At 40.2% G+C, this 21,131-nt stretch overlaps 1 protein-coding gene across 14 annotated transcripts in view; it reads left to right on the top strand.

The window, feature by feature from the left end:
- Positions 1–21,131, top strand: part of HNRNPC (heterogeneous nuclear ribonucleoprotein C (C1/C2)) — a 62,440-nt gene that overhangs the window by 22,736 nt on the left and 18,573 nt on the right. For 6 of the 14 annotated variants that reach the window (XM_025392426.1, XM_025392431.1, XM_025392424.1 and 3 more), the window contains 3 exons: positions 13,568–13,844; positions 16,683–16,758; positions 17,390–17,437. In XM_025392426.1, coding sequence (XP_025248211.1) covers positions 13,604–13,844; positions 16,683–16,758; positions 17,390–17,437 — 365 coding nt within the window. In that variant the 5' untranslated portion in view covers positions 13,568–13,603. Of the gene's footprint in view, positions 1–5,987; positions 6,015–12,876; positions 13,845–16,682; positions 16,798–17,389; positions 17,438–21,131 lie in introns of those variants that run through there. The other 8 variants (XM_025392422.1, XM_025392418.1, XM_025392423.1 and 5 more) reach the window with 4 other exon arrangements.

Here is a 21,131-nt window from a genome sequence, read left to right as displayed (position 1 = left end):
TATATTACTTTGGACTCTCCAAAAACTAGTGATGAGCTACTGCTGCATAGAAGCCTTACTGATAAACAGTTAACACAGATTCTGTATATTATGCATTATATATTGTATTCTTACAAGAAAGTGAGCTAGTGAAAAGAAAATAGGAGCAGAAGATATATTGACTTTGTTACGTAGAAATAAATCATCCCAAATGTCTTCCTCATTGTCTTCACATTGAGTAGGCTAAGGGGAAGATAAAGGCTTGGTCTTGCTCTCTTGGATGGTTTAGGCAGAAGAAAATCCATGTATAAACCCATATTGTTCAAGGGTCAGTTGTAATTGATTCTGTATGCGTTGACAGTGCCATAAGCAAGCAGAAAAGTAGCATCTGGATAGCATCCAGACTATTCCATTCTTTTCCAAGGGAAGTGAAAATTTGGAGTACTGTGTTAAAGGGAAATTGGCAGACTAAGTTTTATTTGTTATAAGGCATCATTTCTTTATTATTATTATATATTTTTTTATTTGAGATGGAGTCTTGCTCCATCTCCCAGGCTGGAGTGCAGTGGTGTGATCTCTGGCTCACTGCAAGCTCCGCCTCCCGGGTTCACGCCATTTTCCAGCCTCAGACTCCCAAGTAGCTGGGACTACAGGCACCGGCCAGCATGCCCGGCTCATTTTTTGTTTTTGTATTTTTAGTAGAGACGGGGTTTCACCGTGTTAGCCAGGATGGTCTTGATCTCCTGACCTCATGATCTGCCAACCTCGACCTCCCAGAGTGCTGGGGTTATAGGCGTGAATCACCGCGCCCGGCCTATAAGGCATTTATTTTCATAGATGGTTAGGATGGGGAAGAGTTGGAATGAAATGTTTTGTCAAAGAAAAATAAAGAGCCATGTGCTGCAGAGATGTTTTGGTGGATGACAGGCCACATATATTATGGCCCCTTAAGATTATAATGGAGCAGGCCAGGTGTGGTGGTTCACGCCTGTAATCCCAGCACTTTGGGAGGCCAAGGCAAGCAGATCACCACAGGTCAGGAATTCAAGAGCAGCCTGGCCAACATGGTGAAACCCTGTAGCCAGGCATGGTGGCGTACATCTGTGTCCTCAGCTACTCAGAAGGCTGAGGCAGGAAAATCGCTTGAACCAAGGAAGTGGAGGTTGTAGTGAGCCCTGATTGCGCCACTGCACTCCAGTCTGGATGACAGAGGGAGACTCCGTCTCAAAAAAACAAAAAAGTAAAAGAGATTATAGTGGAGCTGAAAAATTCCTGTTGCCTAGTGACATCTTACTGATCCTGAACATCTATAGGCTTAGGCTAATGTTTACGTGTTAGTTTTTTCAAAATAAAAATGTTACAGTAAACTAAAGGGTAGTATATAAAAGAAAAATTTGTTTTATAAACGTTAGTGTAGCCTTAAGTGTACCATGTTTATAAAGTCTACAGTAGTGTATGCTAATGTCTTAGGGCTTCAAACCCACCACTCAGTACCAGTCACCCAGAGCAAAGTTCAGTCCTGAAAGCTCCATTCATGCTAAGTGCCTTATGTAGGTATACCATTTTTGAAACCTTTTCTCTTTTTTTTTTTGTTTTTTTTTGAGACAGAGTCTTGCTCTGCCACCAGGCTGGAGTGTGGTGGTGTGATCTTGGCTCACTGCAACCTCCACCTCGGGGGTTCAAGTGATTCTCCTGCCTCAGCCTCCCGAGTAGCTGGGGTTATGGGCATGCACCACCACACTTGGCTAATTTTTATGTTAGGTGAGATGGGGTTTTACCATGTTGGCCAGGCTGATCTTAAACTCCTGGCCTCAAGTGATCCACCCGCCTCGGCCTCCCAAAGTTCTGGGATTACAGGTGTGAGCCACCGTGCCCAGCCTGTTTTTGAAATCTTTTGTATTGTATTTTTACTGTACCTTTTCTTTTTTGAAGTGCAGAAATACATTGTGTTAGAACTTAGACTCAGCCCTTGTTTATCTCTTTCGGTTTTTTTTTTTTTTTTTTGACGGAGTCTCACTCTGTCTCCCAGGCTGGAGTGCAGTGGCGTGATCTTGGCTCAGCTCAACGTTTGCCTCCAGGATTCAAGCGATTCTCCTGCCTCAGTCTCCTCAGTAGCTGGGACTACAGGCGCACGCCACCATGCCTGGCTAATTTTTGTTACTTTAGTAGAGACGGGATTTCACCATATTGGTCTGGCTGGTCTCAAACTCCATGTTGGGATCACGGGTGTGAGCCACCGTGCCCGGCCTGTGTCAGAACTTCTTACAGTGTTCAGTACTGTGCATGGTATGTAAGTTTGTATTCTGGGAGCAATAGTCTATATGATACAAGCTAGGTGTGTGGTAGGCTATACCATCTAGCTTGGTATTGGGTAAGTACACTCTTATGCCATTGCCACAGTGACAAAATTGCATGACGATACAGTTCTGACGCATATCACTGTCATTAAACAATGTGTGATTAATTAATTGGCTTACTAATGAATGTAATTCAAAGAAGAGAGCTAAGGGAAGAATTAGGAGTCAACTATGATTTAGAATTGCATATCATTAAATTGTGAGTTCTCCGACGTTGATGGCAATTCAAAAGCCCCCCCCATTGGTGAGAAAGGGGACGAGGTCAGCGGATCACCTGAGGTCAGGAGTTGGAGACCAACCATGGTCAACATGGTGAAACCCCGTCTCTACTAAAAATACAAGAAATAATCCAGACGTGATGGCGGGCGCCTGTAATCCCAGCTACGCTGGAGGTGGGGGTTGCAGTGAGCCGAGATCGCAACATTGCAATCCAGCCTGGGCAACAAGAGCTAAGCTGCAGGAAACATGCAGATAAAAATAGTATTTACTCATTTACTTACGTCATCAGCACTCAGAGGTAACCACCATCAACATTTTTATGTTTTGTTCTAGTCCTCTGTCATATAGCTACAGGTATATATATATATGTGTGTGTGTGTGTGTGTGTGTGTGTATTTTACTAAGATGTAATTATTACGGTGTTTGAACCTCTACGTGGTAGATGTTTTCCAGTCACTAAGTATTCCACCACGTTTTTGTTTAATGACTGTCAAGTATCTTTTGTCACAGATTTATAAAAGATTTCGTTTTCTGTTCCAAGTAAACATGGGAGTACTTGAATATCCTCAGTTGCTTAATGAATACAGATAGAGGGACGTACCTTCTCATTGCTTGATAATTCTTATTGAGAATTTTCAAATGAACCTACAAAACATGTACTGGTTTACTTAGTTAAAACAATGGAAATACCAGTTTCTTTTCCTTCACCTCATTGTATGATCACTATTACATAAGCAGATTTGACAGAAAAAAAAGATGTTAAAAAAAAAAAAGATGTACTTTTCTTTGGGAATTTGGTAAAGTGTGCAATCTGGTATGTATCATTTTTGAAAATACTATATATAGCATCTTAAGAAAACTTTTGAACAAATAATATATACGTACATAGAACAAGCCATTCCTGTTTAAGCCCCACTCTTGGGATAGCAACTGCCATGTTTGCTCTCTACACTTACTGTTCTCCTGAATGATTTCAAAGTTTGCTGACATGACACTTCAGCAAACATGATACACACTGAAGTTAGGAGCTTCTGTGTGTGGCTGCATCTCCTGAGAATAAAGGAAATATATGCCACCAAAATATTCTCAAAACAATAATATCAATTCAGTAATTTAAAAATTCATAGTAAAATTATCTAGATAAAAATGTCTCTTTTCCCTAGTCTAAAATCACACTGCCCATCTCCCACCTCCCATTTTTTTGAGACAATGAGGTAGCTCAATCTTGACTCAATGCAGCCGCCACCTCTAGGGTTCAAGCAATTCTCCTGCCTCAGCCTCCCTAGTAGCTGGGACTAAGATATGTGCCACCACAGTCAGCTTATCTTTGTATTGTTAGTAGAGATGGAGTTTCACCATGTTGGCCAGGCTGGCACTGCTTTTTTAATCTAGAAAAGGGCCCCTAGTTTTTATTTTTTGAGATGTCCAAACCAGTTGTATTGTGCTTTCTCACAAACTTGAAATTGTCTGATTGTTTCCCCCTTAAACAGATTCTAGAATTCTTGCTGAGAATAATGTGTAGGTGATAATGCGTGTTTAAGTGTGTCACATCAGGAGGCATGCAATGTTAGGTTGTCCTACAACTTTCTAAGTTTGATCCTTTAGTTTAGGTTGTGACCTCCAGGTCTTCATTGTAAAGGTACGTTTACCCCCTATGTAATTATAGTGTAATCTGTTCTCAAATCCTGTACTCCACTCACCAAGTTTTACCTGGTGCTTTTAGCATACATTGACAGTAGACTCATCTGTTAAATTGGTGTAATCCTCACCAATGTGTGATAGATTTTAAATAATGAGTCTTAACATCTTTTTTTTTTTTTTTTTTTTTTTAAGACGGAGTCTTGCACCGTCAACCAGTCTGGAGTGCAATGACGTGATCTAGGCTCACTGCAACCTCTACCTCCTGGGTTCAAGCAATTCTCCTGGCTCAGCCTCTAGAGTAGCTGGGATTACAGGCATCCAACACCACACCGAGCTAATTTTCTGTATTTTTAATAGAGATTGGGTTTCACTATGTTGGCCAGTCTGGTCTCGAACTCCTGACCTCGTAATCTTCCAACCTTGGCCTCCCAAAGTGCTGGGATTACAGGCGTGAACGACCTTACCAGGTCCCACACCTTTTAAGTTATTATTATATACTATAATTATAATGTTTATGATCCATTTGTTTGGATTTCCTGCCATTTTTAAATTTTGTTACTCTTCCTTTTGAGAATTAAGTTTTATTTCATTTGGGTTTTGACCTTTGCATATACAGTTTTTTTGCATGATCCATTTGTATTTATATTAGTATTTAGAGTGAGGTTAGTTCCAATTTTTGAATAAGATGGCTACCTAGTAGTACCATGTATTGAATTACTCATTTCCCCCCCATGACTTACAAGGTCTTAGGTATTCTTAGTTCTAATAAACATAGCAGTTAGCATAATGTTATCTAAAAGTAGCCAACTTTGTTTCTTCATAGGCTGAAAATGTCTTAGTAATATCACCAGGTACTACTGTTTTCTCAGAGATTTCTCACAGTATATACCTTGAGATACTGTTTTTGATTAAATGAGCCAATGATTCTTGGCAGTGCAGCAAATTAAAATGCACATATTTTTCCAGGCATTGTTGGCCTCTGAAGAGACCAGACCAAGGGGAAATAGTTGAAAGCAGTAAAGATCCATAGGAAGCAGGGTACAAAAATGGTGACAAGAGACAGAAAGTAATGTGGGATAGGGTAGCTGGACCTAAATAGGCCAAATAAGAGTTGAAGTGTGTTAAACAACTTAGATCAAATGATGATGATACAAGTATGCAGAGGAATTTATAGTATCCAAAGAGTATTCAGAAACTTAAGGAATTGTGAATGACTGAAAACTTTGGAATACAGAATATTTAGTAATCCTTTTAGAAAATTGACAACTTGGCCGGGCGCGGTGGCTCAAGCCTGTAATCCCAGCACTTTGGGAGGCCGAGACGGGCGGATCACGAGGTCAGGAGATCGAGACCATCCTGGCTAACACGGTGAAACTCCGTCTCTACTAAAAAAAAAAAAATACAAAAAACTAGCCGGGCAAAGTGGCGGGTGCCTGTAGTCGCAGCTACTCGGGAGGCTGAGGCAGGAGAATGGCGTAAACCCGGGAGGCAGTGAGCTGAGATCCGGCCACTGCACTCCAGCCTGGGTGACAGAGTGAGACTCCTCTCAAAAAAAAAAAAAAAAGAAAAGAAAAAAAGAATTGACAACTCATTGCTGCCATCTAGTGTCACTTTTGTCTTAGAAATTCTGCAAAGAAGGTAAATTCTACATATAGCATATTTAGTACATGGAATTGGCATTTAATTTGAATTGAATGCAGGGACTAGTTTAGGGTTTTTTTTTTTTTTTTTTGGTTTGTTTTTTAAAGGAGTCTTGCTGTGTTGCCCAGGTTGGTGTGCAGTGGTGCAGTCTCGGCTCACTGCTGCCTCTGCCTCCTGGTTTCAGGCAGTTCTCTCTGCCTCAGCCTCCTGAGTAGTTGGGATTACAGGCGCCTGCCACCACCACGTTTTGTCTTTTTAGTAGAGACAGGGTTTCACCACGTTGGCCAGGCTGGTTTTGAATTCCTGACCTCATGATCTGCCTGCCTTGGCCTCCCAGAGTGCTGGGATTACAGGCGTGAGCCACTGCACCTGGCCTACTTTAGGTTTTAAGATATAGTAATAAAGCAAATTGTAAGGCAGGGTTCTGAATTTCCTAATCTGAGGTAATATATATTTTCTTTTGTCTCTAATATGAGATAATATCTGATAAGTGAAAGTGACAGCATCTTTAATTTTTTTCCCTGTACCAATGGATAATGGGTTTTAAGCATAATGTGATTAACCTGTGTGGAGAGGTGGCCAGGGCTTGCTGAAATAAATGCCCAGTAGAAACATCTTGTACTTTAACTTTTGTACTTTTGCACTAAATAAGCGTACTTTAACTTTTGTACTTTTGCACTAAATAAGCCAAGATATACTGAAAACAGTTGGATAGAGTGGCGCTGATCTCCTATGCCCCAAACTCTATCAAAGCTGGCATACAGTGCCCAGATAAAAAAGCAAGGTAGCTGAAGGCTTGACTCTGTATTTAAATTCGTTTTGGCTCCGCTCTCAGTGGATACCAGGGCTGTCATAACCTGTTTGTGGACCACTTGAACCTTATTTAATGTAAAAAATCTTCAGGTAATGCAAACTGCCGTACCTTTTCCAAGTAGAATTGAATTACTTGAGATTTAAAGTCAATGTAATGGAAATGGAGTATTTTTAATAAATATTTTTTTCAAATTTTTTGCTAGATTGACAATCCAAGATTGGTTTGCCTCCATTAAAAGGGTGAAGAGGCATGATAGCACCTCACTGTTAGAATGAACAGTTGGAAATAAAATTGACTTTGGCTTATATCCCAACCTAGATAGAGTTTTTACTCATTTTTTGCTTTTAAGCTGTGGCTGGGATGGTGAGAGTGTGAGTAGAGACAAATTTCTGTATTCAGGAAATTCTTGTCCTTACCACTACTATTAAAATCTCAGATTGCTTATATATATGTGTGTGTGTGTGTATATATATATATTTTTGAGACGGAGTCTTCGCTCTGTCGCCCAGGCTGGAGTGCAGTGACCAGATCAGGATCTCAGCTCACTGCAAGCTCCGCCTCCCGGGTTTATGCCATTCTCCTGCCTCAGCCTCCCGAGTAGCTGGGACTACAGGCGCCCGCTACCTTGCTCGGCTAGTTTTTTGTATTTTTTTTAGTAGAGACGGGGTTTCACCGTGTAGGCCAGGATGGTCTCGATCTCCTGACCTCGTGATCCGCCCGTCTCAGCCTCCCAAAGTGCTGGAATTACAGGCTTGAGCCACTGCGCCCGGCCAGATTGCTTATATTGCTTTAGGATAGAGCATGTGATGAAACAGACAAGCATATCAGACAAAAACACAGGTTTTTGGGCCGTAGAGATAACTTAGTATTCCTGGTTTTGACTTTTCTAAATAAAACAGGTCTTTGGTGATGCTTTGATTAAAAACAGTAATAAGAATGTGTAATGAAAGTATAGTGTATAATACACAAACACATTTGTCCATGTGTATAATAGAAATTTGAGCACTACCACTATTTTTCCTCTTTTTTTAATCCTTTTGCTTTTTCTCTTTGAGACACGGAGTCTCACATGGTTGTCCAGGCTGGAGTGCAGTGGCATGATCTCGGCTCGCTGCAACCTCCACCTCCCGGGTTCAAGGGATTTTTCCTGTTTCAGCCTCCCAAGTAGCTGGGATCACAGGCACCCACCACCACACTCAACTAGTTTTTAGTTGAGACTGGGTTACACCATGTTGCCCAGGCTGGTCTCAAACTCCTGGCCTCAGGTGATTTGCTCACCTCAGCCTCCCAAAGTGCTGGGATTACAGGTGTGAGCCACCGTGGCTGGCCTAATTTAGGTTTCTAAAGTCTATCCTTTTCATGACAGAGCTCTTGTGTATTATTCAGTGTTGAGTTTAAGAAAGAAATAGCACTTAAGGTTCTCATTTGTTGAGGAAGTGTTTTTGTTTTTTTTTTTTTTTTTTTTGAGAGGGACTCTCGCTCTGTCACCCAGACTGGAGTGCAGTGGCGCTGTCTCTGCTGACTGCACCACCGCCTTCTGGGTTTAAGCAATTTTCCTGCCTCAGCCTCCCGAGCAGCTGGGACTACAGGTGTGTGCCACTATGCCCTGCTAATTTTCATATTTTTAGTAGAGACAGGGTTTCACCATGTTAGCCAGGATAGTGTCGTTCTGACCTCATGATCCGTCCCCCTCGGCCTCCCAAAGTGCCTGGCTGGAATGTGACTAGACTTCACTTTTGAAGTATTTAACCTTCTGATTTACAAATAATGGAAGCTGGAATATTTGAACTGTATGTTTGTTTGTTTTTGAGACAGAGTCTCCCTCTGTTGCCTAGGCTGGAGTGCACTAGCGCGATCTTGGCTCACTGCAACCTCTGCCTCCCGTGTTCAAGCAGTTCTCCTGTCTCAGCCTCCCAAGTAGCTGGGACTACAGGTGTAGGCCACGACGTATAGCTGAATTTTGTATTTTTAGTTTCACCATGTTGGCCAGAGTGACCTTGAACTCCTGACCTCACATGAACTGCCTGTATCCCAAAGTGCTGGGATTACTGGTGTGAGCCACCTCACCCGGCTTGGAATATGTGAACTGTAAATTCATGAATTGGACATGCTAGTCTCCATCAAGATTTCAGGTTTTTTGAGACGAAGTTTCCCTCTGTCGCCCAGGCTGGAGTACAGTGGTGCAATCTTGACTCAATGGTACCTCCACCTCCTGGGTTCAAGTGGTTTTCCTGCTTCAGCCTCCTGAGTAGCTTGGACTACAGGCATGTGCCACCACGCCTGGCTAATTTTTGTATTTTTAGTAGAGTCAGGGTTTCACCATGTTGGCCGGGATGGTCTTGATCTCTTGACCTCATGAGCCGCACGCCTTGCCCTCCCGAAGTGCTGGGATTACAGGCCTGAACCACTGAACCCAGGCCCAGATTTCTTTTTTTCTTTTTTCTTTTTCGAGACGGAGTCTCGCTCTGTCGCCCAGGCTGGAGTGCAGTGGCGCAATCCCGGCTCACTGCAAGCTCCGCCTCCCGGGTTCACGCCATTCTCCTGCCTCAGCCTCCTGAGTAGCTGGATCTACAGGCGCCCGCCACCACGCCCGGCTAATTTTTTTGTATTTTTAGTAGAGATGGGGTTTCATGGTGTTAGCCAGGATGGTCTCGATCTCCTGACCTCGTGATCCGCCCGCCTCGGCCTCCCAAAGTGCTGGGATTACAGGCGTGAGCCACCGCGCCCGGCCCCAGATTTCTTAATGTTAAATCTAGTTCATGTAAATTAATGTCACTTTATTATTTAACAGCATTATTCGACTGTTACACACGAGTAGATGGTGATAGAGAAGGATCCCTGGGTTAGCTTGCATTATAAAAAAAAAATTTTAGACCCCTTCAACTAGAAGAAGGGGGGAATAAGATAATAACGGGCATTGACCTCAAAATATTTCAGTATATACAGGTACATTCTACTATGTTGTACTACTATAAAAGGATGCTGGCAACCTGTTACATGAAAGAACTGAGGGACTGTTCTTAGGATTTCTAACAGCAGTCTGCATAACATGTGGTGCTCGAGAAACCACACCATACCACCTAGAGAGAAATGGTATTGTTTAAGCATTAATGACAACACAAAAAGGTATTGCCACTTATAGGACAATGTAGTCTTGCCAAAATATTGCAGATGAGGCTGAATAAGCCTTCGGTCCCAGCTGCCACTTTCAGGAATTAAGAATATGTGGAATTGTACCAAGAGTATCAATTCTGGAAAATACAGACTGGGAAACAACAGGTCAATACCCTGGATTCTTTTTTTTTTTTTTTTTTTTTTTTTGGGGTTCCGCCTTTTGCCCCCGGCTGGGGGGGGGGGGCCGGGTCTCAGCTCACTGCAAGCTCCGCCTCCCGGGTTCATGCCATTCTCCGGCCTCAGCCTCCCGAGTAGCTGGGACTACAGGCGCCCGCCATCTCGCCCGGCTATTTTTTGTATTTCTTAGTAGAGACGGGGTTTCACTGTGTTCGCCAGGATGGTCTCGATCTCCTGACCTCGTGATCCGCCCGTCTCGGCCTCCCAAAGTGCTGGGATTACAGGCTTGAGCCACCGCGCCCGGCCTAATACCCTGGATTCTTAAACAGATAAATTTTAACCTAATGCAATAGAAGTGGGACTTATCTACAAAAATGCCTTAAATGCATCACATTTATTTTTTTGGGAAGACAAGAATGTCTACAGTTACACATTTAGGCATTAGAATTATTTTACAAGTAAGAAAGTACTAGTAAAGTCAGAATGATTGTTACCTTTTGGTGAAAGGAAGAGGGATTGGCAGTGGAATTGGCCACGCAGGGTTTGTTTAGTTATGAGGCTTTACAGGGACGCAACTGCTCTTGCACCTTCACACATTTTTATTGAAGTTCCTTGTGCTCACCCACTATTGGAGCAGGTAAAACTTACAAGTTTTAACTGCTTTTCTAAAATTTCTTGCTTTTCAGTAAATACCTGCTGGTTATTTTGGTATTGTATTTCTAAGTCTTTTATTCTCCAAGTTGCTTATTTTTTATTTCTCCCAGTCAGTGAAACCATATATGCTGGCTGTAGGATATTTTTTATTTCTCCCAGTCAGTGAAACCATAAATGCTGTCTGTAGGGTAGTGATTTTGCCATCTTGAGTTTTCTGTTGGGAGTCAGATTCAAAAACTGCTCTGCTCTTGCTGCCCCTTTCCAAGAATCCCAGTTCTTTTCCAGTACTCCTACAGTCAGTGAAACCATATAAGCTGGCTTGCCTTTACTGCCTTGAATTTTGGAATTTTGTTGTAAATGCTGTCTGTAGGATAGTGATTTTGCCATCTTGAGTCTTCTGTTGGGGGTCAGATTCAAAAACAGCTCTGCTCTTGCTGCCCCTTTCCAAGAATCCCAGTTCTTTTCCAGTAGTTTCTTTGTGTTTCAGTATTGGCTGTCCTCCCTGTATGGAAATTTCACCTGTATGGTACCTTAAAATTTTGAGGTGGGATGAAGCGTGACTGGACATCATTTGGTTATTTCTAAAACTTCGGGAAATCTACCTCTTCCATAAAATTGGACATAGCGCTACCACTAAAATTTAAGGAAGCTCTCAGGACAGTCTTTGTTATTATTTGTCGCCTGGATTTTCCCAGAGTGTGGTACTCAGCACGTGGTTAGTAAATATTTGACCCCCAAAACAAATGAGCTTGTAGTGACTGTTCATTCCTTAGGAGGATATGTTACTAAGAGTGGAATTAATTGGTATTTGTGAGTACATCTGTCTTTACTGTTGCCTCCATCTTGAATTTAAATCCTCATAGTAAGTATGGGTATTAATTTTAAGCAACCTTTGAAAGTTGGGATTATTATATTTTTAAAAATAAGTAGTTCATCATTTTTGTAGCAGATTTAATAACCAGACCATAAACAAAATGAGAAATCATATCCTTAAACTCAGAGATAACAACCATTGCTAGAATCCTTTTACTTGTATGCCTGGATGCTTTTCTACCAAGCTTTTCCTGTGTGGATCTTTGAGAGAATTAAGCCCTGATACACGTGAAAAATGCCGTGGGGTATGAATTCCATACATCTTGATTAGTTCTAGGTATGTACTCAGATTTGTGAAAATTGAGAAAATGGTCATTTAGATCCATTTTTGTCTGTGGTGCCAGAGGGTACCCCTTTCAGTCACATCAATATTTTTTTGCAAATGTCCATTTGGAACATTGGACTGTGGTGTGATGAGTTTTTTCCCTTATGTTCAGTATTCTGTGGTGGCTTATGGAGTCCCTCACCCCTGGTAATTTCTTCTCATTAAAACTATGGAGATTATATTTCCTGTTGGTATACATATTGTTTGTGAAAAATAGTTGCTTAAAACCAGATTGTTTCTCCACTTGTAGTAATAGCAAATATTGTAAACCAGCAGTAGTATCTGAAACCAGTTAGGCCTTAATGCAGATTTTTGTTTTAATTCCTCTTTTTAGTGTCCTCAGACTTTCTGGCATACTTAAGAGCTGAAAGATTGTTGATGAATTTCAGTGGCTACTGTTTGTTAATTTTTATTGCTTAGTCTTAAAATATTAAGAACTTTTTGTAAAGATATACTTTAGAAAGTAACATAAAGACAGACGAATTTCAGAAAGATTTGGAAGGAAGTGAAGTTTCGTTGGAGCTTTTAAATGAGTACTGCCTGTTAAATGACTGTATTAAGCATCAGAATGGTAGGAGTCATATATAAATGAAATGGTGTTATACTACCTGTTTTTATGTACATGTATGTATACATTAGACATTTTTACATCATCCATAAGAACTAGTTTGTCTGATTCACTTGAGGATTGGAAGGATAACAAAGACTGGAATATTTTGAGATTCATCGGAACCTTTCAAAGGGATGAAGGGGAAATCTTAAGAATGTTTTTAAGTCTTGTTCAAGATAGGGGGTTGGAGTGGGAAGAGGCAGGAAACAATGCTGAACGAATGAAATAAAACATTTTCACTTATACAGGACCTGAGATGGTATTGTGAATCTTCATATTGTTATGATAGTATTGAGCCTCCATCACATATGTAAAGACAGATGATTTTTGGTTTTAAATAATTTGTGGAAAGTTGTGTATTTTTCTTTAGTTCCCCGATCCTTAATTTGATTCATGCCATGTTCCACTGGCTAGTTTTATCATCATCACCATCCGATATTATTAAATGTCCTATATTTTAGGTTATATAAAAAGTAGCCTTGGAGTCATTGCAGTCTGTAAAAAAATGGTATTGATACTTACGTATCTAAAGCATCCTGCAATTAATTGAAGTATCTGGAAATAGGCGTTTCCAGTATAAATGAATTGATTCTGTTTATTGCCTTTTGAAGAAAATTATACTTAATGGGTAAGTGTAAGCTATCCATATTAATCTAGCTAATGAATGGCTTGGGACAGAAGTTGACATTTGCTATGCTGTGTGTATATATACAGAACCGGTAAAACTCAATAAAAGCAGCGTGAATCAAGATTATTGATGGCAGGGTATAGTTAGCATGACCTGTAATGTGAAAAACAGCAGAAACTGGTGTCAGAGAATTCAGGCAGTTCTAATTTGCTTGAGTTATTAGAGGAGGGCCACTTGGAATTATGTCCAAGGAAATTATATTGCCAATGACCTGCCAGGGAAAATTTTTTTTTTCCTGATAATTTAGAGTTTAGTGCCGCTGAAATAGAAGGAAGAGGAAGAAGTTGAATTTCTAGAACATATTCAGAGGCTGGAGTCTCTGAATTTATTAGTAAATACATAATGCTGTGAGTCCCTTTAAGTTGCCTGATACTCTGGGCAGTTAACAGTGATTCAGAGTGAGAGTGGAGAATGTTTTATCAAGGCATATTGTTTTTAGCATCTGTTCACCTGAATACTTTTTTTTGCTTTACAGTTTTCAGCTTTGTGAGAAACCTTATCATCAAACACAATGGCCAGCAACGTTACCAACAAGACAGATCCTCGCTCCATGAACTCCCGTGTGTTCATTGGGAATCTCAACACTCTTGTGGTCAAGAAATCTGATGTGGAGGCAATCTTTTCGAAGTATGGCAAAATTGTGGGCTGCTCTGTTCATAAGGGCTTTGCCTTTGTTCAATATGTTAATGAGAGAAATGCCCGGGCTGCTGTAGCAGGAGAGGATGGCAGAATGATTGCTGGCCAGGTTTTAGGTAAGGTCTCCATTAAGTTAATTTTTTTCATTGATGATCAGGCCGGAGTTTTTCGATTCATGTTTTTTTGTTTTTGTTTTTGTTGTTTTTTATGTCTGTAAAACTGACAGCCTGAGATATTCTGGATATTGTGCCTATTCAGTCTAATAAAAATACATTAGGCTTATAGTTATAATTGGCTAAGTAAAGGATATTCTTCATTGTACCATTTTGTGTAGTAGAGACAGGACAACTCTCATTTGGCAATTGTGAGTAGGGCGACCTGGGAATGACACTTCACAGTGTTAAAATGTTGCCTAAATGGTTATATCCTCCCCACAGCAGACTGGTGGAGCCCTCTAGTGTTGTTGACTGCTTGTCTCCTCATTGGGGTTTCGCTCCATTGTTGGGCCAGTTGCAGTTTGGCTCAGTCTTAGATTTTCTTGTCTTTTCAAATGTAATGACACCTCAGGGTACTACTTATGATTTGGTTTATTCAAGCCAGAATGCAGCGTCCACATGTTTATTTGATTAGTTGTACTAGATGTCTGTTTTAACTTCCCATTTTATGTGTACTTTGTGCCTCAGTTTCAAAATAATCATACCTGTGTTTTTACAAAATTAAGATGATTATTTTCAATTTTATATTTGTGGTTTTATTCTTTGTATACATTCTACTATGTCTGTTGACTCATAGCATGATAGGTTAGAGTTACATGAAACAATTCTCTGATAATGTTATGTAACCAACCAGATACACAATTTGGGTCTATTTCATTGTTTTTACATCTTACTGGATTGCATTTTCAGAAATTCTATCTTTAGTTTTAAAACACTATATGGTTTCAAAGTCAGAATTGTAAATGAGGTTAACATACCAAAACCTGAAGGTTATTCATGTAATGGTGTTCAGCAAATAGACAGTATATTCAATTTTTTTTTTTTTTTTTTTTTTTTTGAGACAGTCTAGTTCCGTCGCCTAGGCTTGAGTGCAGTGGTGCAGTCTTGACTCATTGCAACCTCAGCCTCCCAGGTTGAAGCGATTGTCCTGTTTCAGCCTCCCGAGTAGCTGGTACTACAGGAGTGCACCACCACACCTGGCTAATTTTTGTATTTTTCGGTAGATACGAGGTTTAACCATGTTGGCCGGGCTGGTCTTCACCTCTTGACCTCAGGTGATTCTCCCGCCTCTGCCTCCCAAAGTGCTGGGATTACAGGCGTGAGCCCCTGTACCTGGCCTCAGGTGGTTTTCAGTTGTTCATTTGATGAGCTCCTTTTGTATAAAAAGGTAAGATATAAAGGATTAAGTTTAAGATATGCACGTTTGGTGAGGTGCAGTGGCTCATGCCTGTAATCCCAGCATCTTGGGAGGCGTAGTTGGGCTGGTCATGAGGTCAAGAGATGGAGACCATCCTGGCTAACACCGGGAAAAGCCGTCTCTACTAAGAATACAAAAAATTAGCAGGCCGTGGTGGCGGACGCCGGTAATCCAAGCTGTTGAGGCAGGAGAATTGTTTGAACCCAGGAGGCGTAGGTTACAGTGAGCCGTGATTGCACTCCAGCATGGGCAACAGCGCAAGACTCCGTCTAAAAATATATATATATGGAATTTGTATATTTTGGGGCATGTGTGTATTAAAATGAGACTAATTTTAAAGCAGTATATATGAAAATGGAGGTATTGTTGACTGGAGTGCTTTAGCATGACTGGGAAGTTAAAAAATTGAGTTGGCTTTCTGACATGGGGTTTTTAGAACAAGGAGAAGATGAATTCTTGTTTGGAGGGTCATGGGTGGCAGGGTAGGTAGCTGGACTTACGTGTTACAAATTGTATTTGAAAACTAGGGTTTCCCTTTGCTCTTTTATTTTTTTGATATATGTAAAGGTTATTTAAGCAACTTACGAATTATTCAGAAAGCAGTTGTTAACCCCGGATGTTTTACATGCAGTACAGCTAATCCTTACTTATAAGGGAAATCTGAAGTTGCCTTTGAGGATGATTTGAGGGTGTCACACTGCACTATATTGTTTTGTGGATTGGCGTATATTTTAATATATTTGTAATAATTCAGAATGAACTGAACCATTCTTGGAAAGGTAACCATTGATAGTTTTCTCTTGTAATAGTAACTGAGTGAACAGTCAGTGTCTTGAATGGGGAGAGTTGAGTTAAAGTGGGATCTGAGGGTGGAGAGTACCAAAGACAGACTTAATGTTATGTCTCAGGAACACTTTAGTGGTACAGAACAGAGTACAAATATATAGAAGATGAAGTCTTAGCCTTGTAAAAATTTATGAGCCTTTTTAATATTAAAAGGAGAGATGAAGCTCAGCATGGTAGCTCACACCTGTAATTCCAGCACTTTGGGAGGTCAAGGCAGATCACTTGACCCCAAGAGTTCGTCCCTATGAAAAACAGAAAAATTAGCCAGCCTTGGTGGTGCCTGCTACTTGGATGGGAGGATCACCCAAGCTTTGGAGGTCTAGGCTGTATTGAGCCATTATTGCATCACTGCACTCCAGCTTGTATGACAGTGAGACCCTCTCTTAAATAAAATAAAAAAAAAGGAAAGATGAGTTGTTTTGTTTCATATTTTCTAATTTTTATGTCTGTGATTTTCGAAACTTTGTATTACCTGGGCATGGTGGTGCCCGCTTGTAGTCATAGTTACTCTTGAGGCTGAGGCAGGAGAATCCCTTGAACCGGGCAGTGGAGGTTTCCGTGAGCCTAGATGGCACCATTGCACTCCAGCCTGGGTGACAAAGCGAAACTATGTCTCAAAAATAAAAAAACTAACTTTGTAGTTTGTTTTACCTGGATACAAAGTTGTCACTAAAATTTTTCCTTTTGTTTTTCAGATATTAACCTGGCTGCAGAGCCAAAAGTGAACCGAGGAAAAGCAGGTGTGAAACGATCTGCAGCGGAGATGTACGGGTCAGTAACAGAACACCCTTCTCCGTCCCCTCTACTCAGGTCCGGAAACTTTATTATTTATAACTGCATTGTGTCCATCAGTGGGCATCTTCTCTATCTGTTTTCTGGATGTGGGGAGGGTTAAGTGTACTGTGTTTTATCTGTGTATAAATAAGGTTTTATTATTTTTGTGTTAATATGTCTCTCTTTTGCCCTAGAGAAAATTACTAGAGAATTAAAAATCCCTGAGCTTTTTGCTATTGATATTTAGGAGTAGTTTGATATTTATAGCATAGCCTGAAATACTTCTACAGGATCGTTGAGCTTCTAAGACACCAGAGAGTAAGAGAGGGAAGAAGTGTGGTATAAGAATGTTTAGTTTACCGTTCTGTTTTTCAGTGTTCAGTTTAACTATGTCGTATGTGGAAATCTTAGTGAATTTTAACCTGAATTACCAATTTGACCACTACATTTCCAGTGGTCTAAGGTGATTGGAATTGAGTGATTTATTGTATGAATGATTGGGGATCATTCAGTGCTAATCTTGTTGATCTGTCTGTTGTGGTTTATTTGGCATGGTTCTCCCCTCACCTGATGTTGTGAATTAGTAGCAACGTTTCCAAAATAACCCTTTTCGGTATTTATTTTTCAGCTCCTCTTTTGACTTGGACTATGACTTTCAACGGGACTATTATGATAGGTATGTTAAAAGTGTTTTGTCTTTCTGCTAAACAGCTATTAATGAGAACCATTTTGTTTTTCTAGTTTGTGGTGATGAACATCAAAGATGTTTCCAAACATACTCCCTTTCCTCCAAAAGAAAAAAATAACCTTAAGTAGATTATTAGGTAGGGTGATAATGATTTTAATGCGTTATTTCATAATGCCTGTTTCTACTAAAAATACAAAAGAATTCGCTGAGTGTGGTGACTAGGGACTGGGTTATGGGTGGCTTTGGGTAATAGATTTAGAACTGATGATAGCAAATACTAAACAGGAAATAGAATGATGTGCTTAAGAGTGTTACCACATTGACAATCTGGTATCAGTCTCAGTTAACATGAAGTAAATGTTAGACTTATTTGGCTTGTTGTGTTTAAACTCATGCAGTATATGTAAGTATATGGAGCAAACTATTATATGCAATACACTTTAAAAATGCAATATATAAAGCGCATTACTTTATATGAAGCATAGTACTACTATTTGTCTTAGAATACCAGTATTCCAATCATTAGTATTTTAATGTTATTGCTGTATATAACAATTCTGTCTCTGATTTTGGAGTAAAAATTACTGATTGACAAATGCTTAACGTTTGAACTGAGTTAATCAGTCATACATGGGAGTTGTGTAAAGGAATCAAGTCAGCTGTTAAATACCATAGAGTATACACTGAAAATGTCAGACATGAAAGTATACACTTTCTGTTTGAGAAATAACGTCATAGAATATGGCAGGTAGTCATTAAAAGGCCAGAAGAGTAAGGCCTGAAAAAGAATTTAAATCCAGATTGTAAAGGGCCTTGAATGCCCTATTAAGATGGTGCGGTTGAGCATACTTAATGCATCATCAAAATGTTTTTTTTTTTTTATTTGACATTAGCGGTTTCCTCAGGTGGTGGTGGTGGTTGTTGTTGTTGTTGTTGTTTTAAGATGGACTCTTGCTCTTGTCACCCAGGCTGGAGTGAAGTGGCGTGATTTTGGCTCACTGCAACGTCCGCCTCCTCGGTTCAAGCTATTCTCCTGCCTCAGCCTGCCAAGTAGCTGGGATTACAAGCATGCACCACCATTCCCAGCTAATTTTTGTATTTTTAGTAGAGACTGGGTTTTACCATGTTGACCAGGCTGGTCTCGATCTACTGAACTCAGGTGATTAACTCACCGTGGCCTCCCAAAGTGCTGGGATTACAAGTGTGAGCCACTGTGCCCGGCCATTTCCTCAGATTTTTACAGTTATGTGTGAACATTTTGAAAACTAAGGAGTTTTGTAATTCTTCATTTTTATTTTTGTTGAAATTTTTGAAATTCTTAAAAATTGGCCGGGCACAGTGGCTCACACCTGTAATCCCAGCACTTTGTGAGGCCAAGGTGGGTGGATCACGGCGTCAGGAGTTCAAGACCAGCCTGGCCAATATGGTGGAACCCTGTCTCTACTAAAAAATAAAAAATTAGCTGGGCGTGATAGCGTGCACCTATAGTCCCAGCTACTCGGGAGGATGATGCAGGAGAATCGCTTGATCCCGGGAGATGGAGGTTTCAGTGAGCTGAGATCGCGCCACTGCACTCCAGCCTAGGTGACAGAGTGAGACTCGGTCTCAAAAAATAAAATAAGAATCAATGCAGAACTTCCAGTTGAAAATAAATCAGGACTTTCTTTACTAATGAACTAAACCCATTTATTCCTGAGATTGCAGTTTTTTGAATTTTTGCAATCAGACCTTGATAATGCAGACCTAACGCAGTAGGGTATAAATAACTCCAACAAGCTTAGCATTCCAGTAATGGAACACTAGGCATAAATGGGTTATTGGTCAGGTGTCTTGAAGGCACTGATACTCAGTGAGTTTGTCTACAGCATCTGTCCTTTATCCTTCCTGCACATGGTAATTGCTTGACCACATTTAAAACATACTCATGCCAACTTCTCCTGTAGGGATTCTTAAATAACTGGTCTTTTGCAGACTTTCTTAAGTACTAGAATATTTTTCAGTGCTTTCTGTGCATTCTTTTGTCCAGTCAGAGTTGAGAATCATTGTTGCAAAGAGTACGGAAGTGGTTGTATTTCTATGTATTATTATCCTATTTCTTTGTCATAGTTCAATTCAGACCAATTCAATAAACTCACACTTTGTGGGTATAATTTCAGGGATGTCACGGACTCTCAGTTGATGTTTTAAATTATGAGTGTATCAAGTTTTAGCAGTATACGGTGGCAGTCTTCTCATTAAATAGTTCACGTTAAGAAGTCTTTTCTTGGCAAGGCACATTGTGAATAAGAATGTTTTTGAAAATTTGAGTGGGGACTTTGGAAAACATTAGTTGAGAAAATGAGATACATACTGCAGGGAATCTAAAGAAATCACATGTTTGCAGAAATGTCTTCACATTTCTTAACAATGCCATTGGGTCTTAAATTGGTAACCTCTTCAGTTTTTCAATAGACAAAAATATATTAGGTTGGAGCAAATGTCATTCCGGTTTTGACATTTCTTTGAACGGTAAAAAGCAAAACCGCAATTATTTTTGCCCCAGCTGATGCTAGTAGTTACTGTCTGATATATTGCTGCATATTGTGTGTCAGTGAAAAGTAATGTCTTCTTTTGTTCTATTGAGTTCTATTGAGTGTCAATGAAAAGTAATGTCTTATTTTGTTCTAATGTCAGCTTTTAACGTCTAACTTTTGTTCTAATGTCAGCTAGTAGATAATGATAACTGGTAACTAGTGGAGCAACTAGGTTATAGCTGGCAAAGAGCTGACTTTTATAGTACTGAGATCTTTGTTGGGAAAATGAATTTTAGGAGGTGTCCACATGAAGGGAACTTACTCAAGTTGGATTGGAGAATTGAGTCCGTGTCTTATAGGATAGATGTTAAGGTGAAAGGAGGAGGAGTGTTTGGTTAGTGGGGAGAGGGGCAGATACAGGAGTTATTTGCTGGTTTGGAAAACATTAGGTCAGTTTGGACCTGAGAAATAGGTTGGGTATAACCTGGTGGAATAACAACTTAGAAAAATGGTATTAATATCTTCTCAGAAGTCATTCTGAAGATTCATCTTCATAAGGTTTAGAGGTTTATTCTAAATGGTAACATAGTGATACTGCATTGACTATGTTAAATTGTTTAATAAAAGAAGATGGGAAATTGGCTCAGAGGTGTTTGAAAGCTCTGGGTCTTCCTACTCAAATGGGAGTAAAAATCAGTGTCCAGGAGGTTTTCTTTCTTTCTTTTTTTTTTTTTTTTTTTGAGATGGAGCCGTACTCTGGCACTTAGGCTGGAGTGCAGTGGGTTGATCTCCGCATACTGCAACCTCTGCCTCCTCCTGGGTTCAAGTGATTCTCCTGCTTCAGTCTCCCAGGTAGCTGGGATTACAGGTGTGCACCTCTACACACAACTAATTTTTGTATTTTCAACTGATTTTTGTCTTTTCAGTGGAGACTGTTGCTCCATGTTGGCCAGGCTGGTCTTGACCTCTTGACCTCAGGTGGTCCACCCGCCTGGGCTCAAGAGATCTTCCTGCCTTGGCCACGCAAAGTGCTGAGATGACACGTATGAACCACTGCACCCCACCCTCTTTTAATAGTACTCATTTGAAGGCACTGGTTTTGTTTTGTGAAAAGTGGTGTAATAAAAGTGAATTTGGTTTTTTTTTTTTTTTTTTTTTTTTTTTTTTTT

This window comes from Theropithecus gelada, chromosome 7b (assembly GCF_003255815.1).
Source record: "Theropithecus gelada isolate Dixy chromosome 7b, Tgel_1.0, whole genome shotgun sequence".
Classification (NCBI taxonomy): domain Eukaryota; kingdom Metazoa; phylum Chordata; class Mammalia; order Primates; family Cercopithecidae; genus Theropithecus; species Theropithecus gelada.
Note: the sequence above shows the minus strand (reverse complement) of the source record. Positions and strands in the feature narration are given on the sequence as shown.